Genomic DNA, 12815 nt, shown 5'->3' with positions numbered 1-12815 from the left:
TATAACAAGCTTTGTGTAACACCAACTTTGACGAAGAGCACATAACCACCTTACCCTAATCTTCAAACAACGAAAACTTGAAGATAAACTACTGCTCAATAAACACAAGAATCCTACATTTATTTTGTATGTTCTAGACTAGGAATTGGAGGTTGACAGGATTTTTCATCTGAAAACTTGGGATTTTTTGGAGTAATTTGCTGCCAGAATTAGAAGAAAAAAAGGCATTCGAAGTTGGAACATGCCTTTACACAAAGAGCTTGATTATTTGTGGTGTAAAGGTTACCTAAATGGATGCGTGAAAGCAAATTAGTTTATTACGTATGACAGTGGACTTTGAGACTATGAATCACCTGTTTTTTCGTGTTAGTTTTGCAAAGGATTTATAACAAAATGCAGGAAAACTAAATAGCAGGTCTCTAGAATGATGTTATCGAAATGCCCCCAAAGAGTTACCTTACATATAAGCAAGAAGGCGATGATTGGAGGTGGGATTTAAACTTTAAAGACGGAGAACACGGGGAACAAGGTGGAGGTTCGACTCCTTCTTGATATAGTAGTCAGCGAGAGTTCGGCCATCCTCCAGCTGCTTTCCAGCAGAGATCAGACGCTGCTGTTCTGGGGGTAATCCCTCCATATCTTGGATCTTAGTCTTAACATTGTCAATGGTGTCAAATCTCTCAACCTCAAGAAATATGTTTTTCCGGTAAAAGACTTGACGAAGATTAGCATCTGCAGATGAATCATAAGCAAATCAATAACTGAATGGAACAGATAACATTGATACGGCATACAATAGCCTAACTAACCCAATTCAATCAACAATTATAAAACTAGCATACCTTTGATACTATAACAACAACGACAAAACCTTAGTCTGAAAAACTAGAATTCCTTTGAAACAACAACAACAACAACAGCAGCAGCAGCAAAGCCTTAGTCCCAAAAACTAGCATGCCTTTGATACACTACACAATAATGCGACTAACCCAAAATATAAAACTAGCATACCTTAATACAAACATATTTAGCGAATTCAGGAGAAGAAATTGTGGAAAGCCATGATTTGGAGACAGATTTAAAGCACAGTAAGGATTCAGCAGGGAGTATTGGGAGGATATTTTCGAAAATGAGATGGTCAGGAAGAGTATTATTGATGGTGTTCATTTTGAATTTCTTACAACTGTTGAATTCAGTACGGCGGCAGAAAGGTGTTCAGGCTGTGGAGGTGAGTAGGGTGAGAGAGGAAGCAATGATTTCAAAGAAGAACAAAGGTTTATGTCAATTTTGAATCTGATTTAATGGGGAAGAGAGAAAGCTTTATGTCAATTTTCTATAATCTCTCGACTCTCGTGCGTAAAGGAGGCATTAATGCTTTTAATAAGAACAAATTATAAGATGAAGAGGAGAGGAGAAGACCATCTTTTCAGTTCTGTAACTAGAGAACATTGATTCTGAAAAAATTTACTCCGTAATTAATAACATTTAAGCTACACAATGTATGTGGACAATGGGTGTTAGCAATCTAGTTCGGAGTATAACCCATATCAAATTGTAAATATACATTTTACACATTTTTTAAAAATCGTGCGGTTTAACAATATTTTTAATTTATTTTTCAACTGATTATATATTCACTTTTGACTCCGATTGTATTTACCCATTTTTCAAGCCCCTGCTTAATAACCAAAACCATACGAAGTAATACACAAGTTTGGCAAAAAGCTAAATAATTATTCTCAATTCCTAGTAGCTGCTACAATGTAATCTAAGTCGACTAACATTAGATATATTTATGCATGCAAGTTTTCATTAAAACAAATAACACAATAGTCAGTGGCAGCCAGAATAGTGGAACATTTGGTACAATATCAGCAACCAAAGACAGAATTCTCCGCAATACTCCTAACAGTTTAGCACAGCACAAAAAGAAATGAAATACAGATCAAATGTTGATGAACACATCAAGCATAAAAGTTCTATACAAACACACATGGCTAATATATTACAGATACTAGTTTGCAAGAAAATAACACCCAAAAGGTCAACGTCGTTAGAAATCTAGTATGAGTATTACTAATTTTAACCAAGCTAATTATACATAATAAAACACACAAGCTGAGATACTCTGCTCGGTCTCTTCATTTTCATTGTTAGACACGGAGAAATCAAGCCAGACAGGTGGTTTAGCATGACAGGTGATCTTCTCATTTCCTCATAGCTGCAAGGCACAAGGAAATCAAGTCAAACAGGTTGTTTAGCATGAGTGGAGATCTCTTCAATTCCTCATAGCTGCTACGATGTAAGCTAAGTTACACCTCATTTTGCAAATCTAACAATGCATGCAAGTTTTCACAAAAAACAAAATTTGAGTTTCTATATTGCCGCATACAAGTGATTGAGAATAAGCCCCTGTATCATAACCGATTGATGAACCTAGACTGGCTCATCTTAAGCAGGAAAAAAAAAAAAAAAAATCTCTTTCCCCAAAAGAAGATAGCCTGCATGGCTGCATGTATCATACATAATGAGATCTGACTAGTTCTCTGATCCTAAACAAGGGAAAACTAAAGGTCTCATCCTCCTATAAGGTTTGGCAAATGATGTAATAATTTTAAAAGTGAAGAATCACCCCCTCCCTCGTCACATAGCTAAAAAGAATCAAGAGTTAAGATACATCAAGATTGGCCTATACCAGCACCTAAACAACTTTACTAAGAATGTATCCCCTAATTAAAACCCCTTATGCAATGTCCAGCTCACCAAACATCAAGTAGAAAACAGCAGAATAAATAGGGAGGAAAAGAGAAGGTAGAGATCTGAAGGTTTCAAACAACCAGTAGGCCATCATAGAGATCCAGAGGAAAAGCTATACAGTCTAAATGTTTGCCAATTAACTGATATTTTCTTAAATGTGTGGAATGCCACCTTAAAGCTACTTTACTTCTGTCATTATGGGAGTTCCATTTCCATATCTTTAAAACTATTGTTCCTTGTAGGTTGTCATCCAAAAGTATTGCCCAGAACAACAATAATTTTCAAAAGCTATATTCTTGATGTCAAAATCCTTACATGTCCCATTGAAGCAGGAGTGCCGTAGAAGAATTGTAGATGGATATTATCCAACAAATGAACTGATGTAGGACTCTCAAGTGACATCTGCTCATTTATTTAAACATGCAAGACTGAACCTGACTGAAAATTTCTTAGTAGTCTAAGCTAATTGGATTAGACTATAGACTAGAGAAGCAACCGAAATTTTACAAAAACTTGAATATAAAACTACTGCTCAATAAACACAAGACTCCTAATCTCCTATATTTATTTTGTATGTTAGAATAGGAGTTAGAAATTAGAGAATTGGAGGGTGACAAGATTTTTTATCTGAATACTTGGGATTGTTCGGAGAAAATTGCTGCCAGAATTAGAAGGAAAAAAATGCATTCGAAATTGGAACATGCCTTACCCACAAAGAGCTTAAAATGTGGTCAAATTTATATTGGATGCGTAAAAGCAAATTAGTTTATTACATATGACAGGGGACTGAGAGACTACCGATCACCAGGTATTTCATGTTAATTTTACAGAGGATTTATAACAAAATGCATGCAGAAAGAGGGAATTCTACATAGCATATAGCACCTGGTCTCTAGAATGATCTTAATGAATGCCCCCAATTCAAAGAGTTACCTTACTTCAACAATACTAAATATGGGAGAAATCTGAAATCTTGCAGAAATCATAATCCTGTAATTTATCATATTGGAGCTGGAAGATATCGGACAGTATGGTTAATGTATGTGTTCATATAATGATCTTAATGAATGCCCCCAATTCAAAGAGTTACCTTCAACAAAACTAAATATGGGAGAAATCTGAAATCTTGCAGAAATCATAATCCTGTAATTTATCATATTGGAGCTGGAAGATATCGGACAGTATGGTTAATGTATGTGTTCATATAATGAGCTGATGAAGTATTTGAACCATCAATTACAGAGGTTGACACAAAATTCTATGCTTAAGATGGACACGACTCCTAGAATAATGTTGCCAAAGAATAGGGAGGTGCCTAATTTTTGACAAGAGCTTACCACATACTCCGTAAAACATTTATTTGGGGAATGTGTAACTTTTTGTTGTCATTATCAGACAAGTTTTCACCCATTACCCACCTCAACATAAATAAAATCATAAATGATACAGAGTACCTAACTTCACTAACCCTCTCATAACACAAATAAAGATATAGTCCAAATCTTCAAGCAACAATTGTGGATAAAAACCAACAATCAAGCAAAGGAAATTCATACATAAGCAACTAAGCATAAAATTTTGGCCAATGGAAACAGCAACATGATAATAAGAGTAACATTAATAACCAAAATGAGTCCATTCCCTTCCCTTTGTTACCTTCATTTGTCTTGGCTTTAGAAAGGCGAAACTAAGCTTTCAACATAACTTTGTGATTGAACAACTTCACCATTCTTGAAAGCAATACCCCATTGGCACCTATGCGGAGTCTCCCGAGTCGGATCGAATACCCTGATTTTCCCCTTAGTGTGTACCAAACACTTGCCAGTCTCAGAGAAACCATAGTATTTCACATTATTATGATTCACAGAAAACAATTTCTCCAAAGAATTAACATCACTGGGATCTTTCAACATCCAAACATCATCTACCTTAAAATTGGCAGTAGTACAAAGCAACAACAAGCACCCTCTTAACACCGACAAACTCACACTTCTATAGTTTTTCAACAAATTCATCATTGGCAATTCCTTAATCTGTTCAGTACTCAAATCAAACCCAAATATAGGATTTTCCGCTCCAGCACGCACGTAAACAGTACCACCAATCAAAGCAACATCTTCAAGATCAAATGATTCCACTCGCTTGTTTAACTTATTAATTCTTGTCCAATTACCAGCATTAAGAGAATAGACATAAAATCGATGATATTCAAGAGAAAAAAACCCACTGAAAAGTTTATAGTCATCTGTTGATGATTCATAATAGAACACACACATACCAAGTTCTTCACCTTTAGGAAACCGGATTTTTCGATAGCGGCGAGTAGCCGGGTTACCTATAAAGTACGCTTCACCGTTGCATTCTCGTACCTGCAAACACACAAGGCCATTACAAGAGCCCACAATAAAGAAGGATTTAAATGAACTAGTCCACCCATCTTCAAATTCTAATTCAACGAAAGGCTTAAGCTCGTAATTGTTGTTGTTATCGTCATAGTCTAATAAGTAAAACTCTCTTTCCGACTCACCATCAAGCCCAGCAAGTAAGATAAATTTAAGGGGTGAAGAGGAGAGTTGGAGATGGGATTTAGCGAATTGAGGAGAGGAAATAGTGGAAAGCCATGGTTTGGAAACAGATTTGAAGCCAAGTAAGGATTTGACAGGGAGTCTTGGAAGGATATTTTCGAAAATGAGATGGTCTGGAAGAGTATTGTTCATGCTGTTCATTTTGAATCTCTTTCAACTGATGCATTCAAGGAAGCGATGATTTCAAAGAGGAACAAAGGTTTATAAAGTAATAAAGTAATTAATTGTTGTCCAGAGTTAAAGGCTACACCGTTGGGGGCGTGAACGCGTGGTGCTCACTGTAAACGACATAAAGTGGTCTAGTTCCTTAGTAGGGGGGGTCTAAAAGACTAAAAGGATTAATCGTTTTTCTCTTTTTTACTAATTAAATAATAAAAAAATAAGAAAAATATTTTCAGTCAAAATAAACCAAGTCTAAGTTTTTTTTTTTTTTTTTTTTTTTTTTTTTTTTTTTTTTTTCCTTTCTTTCTCTTTTTTTAAGAGCCATAGGGGGTGGGGGTGAGAATCAATCCCAAAATCTCCTGAAATCGGAAAGGAATCTCTAACCACTTGAGCTATTCCTCACTCTTCCTAAGGGTTTTTTTTGTTTGTTGGAAAATGATTTTATTGAAAGTAGTTTACAATTGTGTTTTTCGATGAAAACTCATTTCTTTTTATTGAAAAACTAGTTTAAGTCCCGCCCAACACACGGTTTTTACTTATATACTCCATATGTCCCTTTTTGTGTTGGCATGTTTTGACCGGCACAATATTTTATAACCTACTTTGACCTGCACAAGTGTTTTATATAAATTTAAGTGACTTAATTTTTGTAACAGTTAATAATCAAAGTATTTATTTTAATTTTATATTTATATTTATAGTTATTGAATTGTAGTGTTATTATTATAAATAAATCAACAAATATATAATAAAAGTTAAAGTGTTAATACTGGTTTGAGCAAAAAAACTTTCAAATGAAAAAATACGTAGAATATGTTGTTTATAATAGAAAATAACTATTAATCAATAACTTAATACTAAAACAGACATCGGGAGTGACACGTGTTACTTCCTGGTTCTGTTTTTTCTCTCCAAAACTCCCCTTCCTTTTTAGCCAAAATAATTTTGTAGAATATTTGTACAATTCAACTATAATAATTTTATTCCAAATCTTTTATAAATATTATTTTTTTATTTGGTATTTTTATTATTCCATACACATTTACCTAAAATATTTCCAGTTCTTGTATAATTATCTTTTATAGGAGTATTAGATTTTGCCAAAACTTTAATACCCTTCCATTACTTTTTTCAATATTTATTTACTAACTTTGACCGTTATTTTTTAGTAATGTATAAAATAACGAGACATGCATACAAAATTCACATTAGAACTACCATTATATTAAAATAACGTAGAGTAGTGTAAGTCGTTGGAAAAAAAAAAAAAACCATTTCTATTCTTATTATTGATTTCAAATCTTATGAAACAATAAAAATTGAATTAATTTTCTGTAAAATATTAATGTAATTTTACCAACTTCTATTTTTTTTAAGGTTTTCTTTAAAAAAAAATTTCCAAAAACAATTGATAACGACATAGATAAAACTTCGTGAAATGTGAGATAAAAAATAAAACAGTAAAAATAACAAATAAGAAAGAATTTTTAGATTTCCTCAATAATGTGCATGCTTTAATGAAGGGTCTGTTCTGTTCATCTTATTTCACTTATTTCAGGTCTAATAAGTTCAGATAAGTTAATATAAGTTCAGATTAGTTCAGATAATTAAGTTCATATAAGTTCAGATAAGTTAAGTTCAGGAAAAATAAGTTATGATGAGGATTACCTAAGTTCAAATTACGTTTAAAATAAGTTTTAATAAGTTCCAGATAAGTTAAGTTAAGTTAAATTCAGATTAGTTCAAATAAATTCAGATAAGTGAAAATCAGGTAAATATAATACACCCAAAGTACAAATTGTTGTACAATTAGTTTTATTTATTTATTTTTTATCTAAAATATGAGTTCATACATCAAACCTTTGCTTTGCCTTTTAATATAGATTTATGACAATGTACTTTCTATAGGTTTGATATGTATGTTTTATCAAATTTTGTTTGTTAGATTTCATTATTTTTTTTTAAGAAAAATAGACTTACCATGTCATGGCCTAAACTAGTTATAAAATATATGAAAGATATGTTCAAATATTTTCATTGAATGCATATTGAATATACTTAGAATATAGTTACCAAATTGAAAGTTAGATATTATAGGATATATCAATTAATATGCATGAAAATCTTTTTTTTTAAGAAAAAAAAAAGTGAAAGTGAGAAGAATTTTTTTTATAGGATCACCATACAAACTAACCAAAAAAATTACAAAAACAACAGGTAGCTGAATCCTATACAAAAATAAAAATAGTCGGGTACGGCACGTGGACAAAGAAGGCCTAAAAGAGACCCTAATTTTTGGAACTTAAATTTGACGATTTGAATACGAAAATTAACGTCTATTATCGACATTCAACAAGTATGAGAGCCATACGGCGGGAGGAGGAGAAGAATTGGTAGTGTAAAAAGTCTAAAAACAGAGAGCCAATACGTACAACCAGCTATGAAGCAAATCAGATACAATCGGGACTCTAGGCAAAATCCCTCTGTTACGAGGACGTGTGGTAGAGTTCGGGTTGCTGTTGCAAAGTACATCATGTTAAAGATGGTTGCCTTTTGGTTAGGGTAGGATTGGTTTTAAACTCTATCATAAATACTCAATCGACAAAGTAGAGTTGTTCGGACTTGGTTTTAAATTCTAGCATACAGTCATAAACAATGTGTGGACAAAGTAGAGTAATCCAGCCGTAAATGAGCTCATAGAATACAGTTATACTGCTGCTCAAGATGCTCGGAACTCTTAAGACGGTTTACCTTAGACAGACCAGACATTATGAGAGGCAACTGAAATTTCACAGAAACTTGTCCACAAGAAAACATCAGAGGGTTAATTACTGTGTTCTTGACGATCTGTTAATCCTATCTTTCTTCCAAATTGGCACTTTAATTACATGGTAGCTTTATAATTACACTCAGAGTAGCAGCCAAAGGTGTAGAACATTTAGGTTCAACACAAGCAATCAAAGAGCATTCCCCACAAATTCCTAATACATAAAAGTTTAACAGAAAGAAATGAAATCCTGGAACAAATGCAGATGAACGTGAACCACAAGCATAAAAGTTTAAAACACACATGGTTATACATTAAGATACTAGTTTGCAAGAAAATTACACTCAAAAGGCAAACGTTGATAGAAAACTAGTACATTCTACTACAATATATAGCCATGCTAAGATACCACATAAAACACAAGATAAGATTCTTTACTCTGCCATTCTCATCATCCTTAAATTAAACTCTTTAAGGCATGAAGACACCATATCACACAGGCTGTTTAGCATGAAAGGCGAACTTACCAAACTCTTCATAGCTGCAAGGCACAAAGAAATCAAATCAAACAGGCGATCTTTCAACTCCTTGTAGCTGCTAGTCCGCTACATTGTAAGCTAAGTTGATTGATTTTGTAACTATATTTATGCATGCAAGTTTTCACAAAAACTAATTTCGACTTTCCATATAACCCCTGTATCATTAATCTTAGGCAGGGGAAAACTAAAGTTTTCTCTCCCAAAAAGAAGATAGCTTGCATGGTTGCATTTATCATACATTATGAAATCTAACTAGTTCTCTGATCATAAACAAGACAAAACTAAAAGATCTCATCCCTCCAATAAGGTTTGGTAAATTATGCAGCTATTTTAACAAGTGAAGAATCACCATCTCACTTGTCACATAGCTAAAGAATCAAGAGTTAAGACACATCAATATTGGCTAGTACATTACCAAAGCACCCAAAAAACTTAACTAAGAGAAGTACTTGCATTAAAAACCCTTTTGCAATGTCCAATTCACCAAGCATCAAGTAGAAAACAGCGGTATAAATAGTAAAGAAAAGAGATGTAAGAAATCTGCAAGTTTCAAACAACTAGCAGGCAATCTATATTCTATAGTGTAAATATTGGGCACCTAATGGAAAATTTCTTACATATATGGATTGCCACCTTAGGGTTACTTTAATTCAGTCATTTTAGGAGTTCCATATCACCTACAACTATTGTTCCATTGTAGGTTGTCATCTGAAAATTGCCCAGAAAAAACAATAATTTTCAGACGAAGTTATAGTTTTGATGTTAAAAATCCTCTCATGTCCTATTACAGCAGGATAATACCATAAAAAAAATTGCTGCCAGGGTCACCGGAAAAAAGTGGCATTTAAAGTTGGAACATGGCTTACCCACAGAGAGCTTAATTTGTGGTTAACTATATACAGTAAGCTTCCTACAAAGTACATATGACAGGGGAATTTGAGATTATGGAACACCTGTTTTTTCATGTTGGTTTTCTCAGAGGATTTAAAACAAAATGCTTGCAGAATGAGGGAAATCCTAGCTGGTAGTCTCTACTCTCTAGAATGAAAAAAAATGATAAAAATGGAGGAGAATGCTCTATCTAAGAGTTACTTTACTTCAACCAAGCTAAATATGGGAAGTTTCAAGCTGAAATTTTTTATTCTTGAAGGTGTCTGATAGTATAGTGGTATAATAGTAACCCTCTAAATTTATCCTATTGGAGGTGGAAGACATCGAACATAACGGTCAATGTAAATGTACATATAACTATGCAAAGACTTTTAGAATTTCTTTAGATTGCGCTGAGAGAAATCTACCACATCGGATTTCAGGTTTGAAAGATTGAACCATCAATTACTGAGCTTGACATAAAATTCTCTCCTTACGATGCACAAGACTGCTAGAATAATGTTGCCAAAGAATAGGGAGGTAACTAATTATTGACAAGAGCATACCACATAAAACATTTATTTGGAGACTGAATAACTTTTGCTTGTCGTTACCGAACAAGCTTTCGTTCATTACCCACCTCAAAATAGAAGCATGAATCATATGATAAACAAACAAAGATATAGTCCAAATCTTCAAATAAAATAATTGTGGATGAATACCGACAATCAAACAAAGGAAATTCACACATAAGCAACTAAGCATAATAAAAAAAGGCCAATGGAAATAGCAACATTAGAATAGGAGTAATATTAATTACCAAAATGAGTGTTGTATTCCCTTCTCTCTGTTACCTCCATTTATCATGGCTTTAGAAAGGTGAAATTAAGCTTTCAATATAACTCTTTGATTGAACAATGCTATCATCATTATAGAAAGCAATACCCCCTTGAGTCATCTGTGGAGTCTCCCGAGTCGGATCGAATACCCTGATTTTCCCCTCAGTGTGTAGCAAACGCTTGCCATTCTCAGAAAAACCATAGTATAACACATTAGTAAGATTGACAGAGAACAATTTCTCCAAAGAACTCACATCACTAGGATCCTTCAACATCCAAACATCATCTACTTTAAGATTAGCAGTAGTGCAAAGCAACAACAAGCACCCTCCTAACTCCGACAAACTCACACATCTATAGTTATTCAACCAATTCATCCGCTGCAATTCCTTAATCTGTTCTGTACTCAAGTCAAACCCAATTATAGTATTCCGAAATTCAAACAACATGTAAATAGTTTCATTGACCAATACAACCTCCTCAACCTCATCTGATACCACAAGATTATCTAACACATTAATCTGTCTCCAATTTCCAGCACTCAAAGAAAACACATATAATTGATCATAATCACCTTCAAAAGACGAAAACCCACCAAAGATTTTATAGTCATCTGTTGATGATTCATAGTAAAACAGAAAACAGTGGACATAACTTACATAAACACCCTCAGGGATCATGATCTTTCGATAGCGGCGAGTAGCCGGGTTACCGATAAAGAACGCCTTCTCACCGGACCGTTCTTGTACATGCAAAGACACAAGCCCATTACAAGAACCCAGAATATAGAAGGATTTAACTGGACTATCATACTCATCTTCTAATTCCAATTCAACGAAATGCTTAAGCTCGTAATTGTTGTTTTCATCGTAATTTAATAAGTAAAATTCCTCTCCTAGTGCACGATTTTGCCCAGCAAGTACGATTAATTTAGGGGGTGAAGAGAATAATTGGAGGTGGGATTAGCAAATTCAGGGGAAGAAATGGTAGAAAGCCATGATTTGGAAACAGATTTGAAGCGAAGTAATGATTTAACAGGAAGTATTGGGAGGATTTTCTCGAAAATGAGATGGTCAGGAAGAGTATTGTTCATGATGTTCATTTTCTCTCTCTTCCAATGAAAATGGGGGGTTTTGTTGTGAAAAATGGACGAATTGATGATTTGAATTTTGAACTTGGATTAGAGAAGCGATGATTTTTTTTTTCTTTTTTTTAAATAAGGGTCAAGTATTTTAGAACGATTTGCCAGTGTGGCGTTGAAAAATAAGAAATTACTAGAATAGTGTTTACCAAAAAATATTTCTTAATTTAGTGTTTATATAGGTTTGAAAATTATGAACCTAGGTTATAAATTAAAAATTGAAGAAAACTTTTTTCTAATAAAATCCTAATAAATATGTATACCATCAAATCTTTTTTATTTTTTATTTTTTTTTTATTTTTGACATGAAGAGGGTTCCTTTTATTAATTACTCAAACCTTAATCAAGGAGAACATGAAGTTATAGTAGGTGGGATTTCTTCAAGCCAAACTTTCATTTATGCATAAGATATATCTTTATCAAGTCAAACATCAAATTTTTTATCTTAAATAATGCTTACGATATCTTACTTTTTTTTAGCATTGAGCCTCATCAATTCATCATTAATGCTCTTGTATTTTATTAACAGTAAAAATGGATATAAGCACTATGAATTTTATGAATATGATGTAGTAATATAAATGTTAAAAAAATTTCTTGCATTTTTTTTTTTTTTTTGACAGCAAGTAACAAGCCAAGTAACAAGGCTCAATATGCAATCAAACATCAACCTATAAGACATTATGAAGCACAATTAATATCAAGAAAAACAAAATTTTCATAGTAATAAAATCAAAATAATGTCGTAGTTAAAAAGATACATATTTCTTATTTTTATACCCAACTAATGGATTAGGTATAATGAAGAAAAAGATTAATAAAACTAGAAGATGACCAATTACCTTTAGCCAAATGTCAATAATATTAATTGATCCATAGAAGTATTATCACTCAATAGTAGTTATCCTGTATAAATAAGAAAGACATAATGTTAACTTTTCATAACATTGTATCAGGCACGAAAAATTGAAGGAAAAACTGATAAAAATAATCTGAACTTTCACCCATTCGCTTTTTTTAATCTCAGCTATTAATTATTATTTAATAATCCCAACTTTTATATTTGTTCGCTTTTTTTGGTCCCAATAGGTAAATAACCTACTGTAGCAGGTTATTAGTCTAACGTGTCACTGACCGTTGGAGTAATATCTTTTT

General features: G+C 33.1%; 2 protein-coding genes across 3 annotated transcripts; both read right to left on the bottom strand.

Annotated features, from left to right (window-relative positions):
* Positions 1 to 1916: 1916 nt before the first annotated feature.
* Positions 1917 to 5763, bottom strand: LOC110698621 (F-box protein At5g07610-like). Its single transcript, XM_021876086.1, has 2 exons — positions 4414 to 5763; positions 1917 to 2221 (listed from the first exon to the last, which is right to left on the bottom strand). Exon 1 carries the CDS (start codon positions 5481 to 5483, stop codon positions 4431 to 4433), a length of 1053 nt encoding a protein of 350 aa, XP_021731778.1. The 5' UTR covers positions 5484 to 5763; the 3' UTR covers positions 1917 to 2221; positions 4414 to 4430.
* Positions 5042 to 12213, bottom strand: LOC110698622. 2 transcript variants are annotated; one of them, XM_021876089.1, is made up of 2 exons: positions 10501 to 12213; positions 5042 to 5126 (listed from the first exon to the last, which is right to left on the bottom strand). In XM_021876089.1, the coding sequence occupies exon 1, from the start codon at positions 11197 to 11199 to the stop codon at positions 10552 to 10554; it is 648 nt and encodes a 215-aa protein (XP_021731781.1). In that variant the 5' UTR covers positions 11200 to 12213; the 3' UTR covers positions 5042 to 5126; positions 10501 to 10551. The 2 variants fall into 2 exon arrangements, with proteins under 2 accessions (XP_021731781.1, XP_021731779.1); XM_021876087.1 differs by lacking the exon at positions 5042 to 5126 and adding an exon at positions 8709 to 8812.
* Between the last annotated feature and the right edge of the window lie 602 nt (positions 12214 to 12815).

The sequence above is a fragment of the Chenopodium quinoa genome, unplaced genomic scaffold, assembly GCF_001683475.1.
Source record: "Chenopodium quinoa cultivar QQ74 unplaced genomic scaffold, ASM168347v1, whole genome shotgun sequence".
NCBI lineage: Eukaryota > Viridiplantae > Streptophyta > Magnoliopsida > Caryophyllales > Amaranthaceae > Chenopodium > Chenopodium quinoa.
Note: the sequence above shows the minus strand (reverse complement) of the source record. Positions and strands in the feature narration are given on the sequence as shown.

Coding starts and splice junctions, on each gene's coding strand:
- LOC110698621 (XM_021876086.1), bottom strand. CDS start 5,483: ATGAACAGCATGAACAATACTCTTCCAGACCATCTCATTTTCGAAAAT.
- LOC110698622 (XM_021876089.1), bottom strand. CDS start 11,199: ATGATCCCTGAGGGTGTTTATGTAAGTTATGTCCACTGTTTTCTGTTT.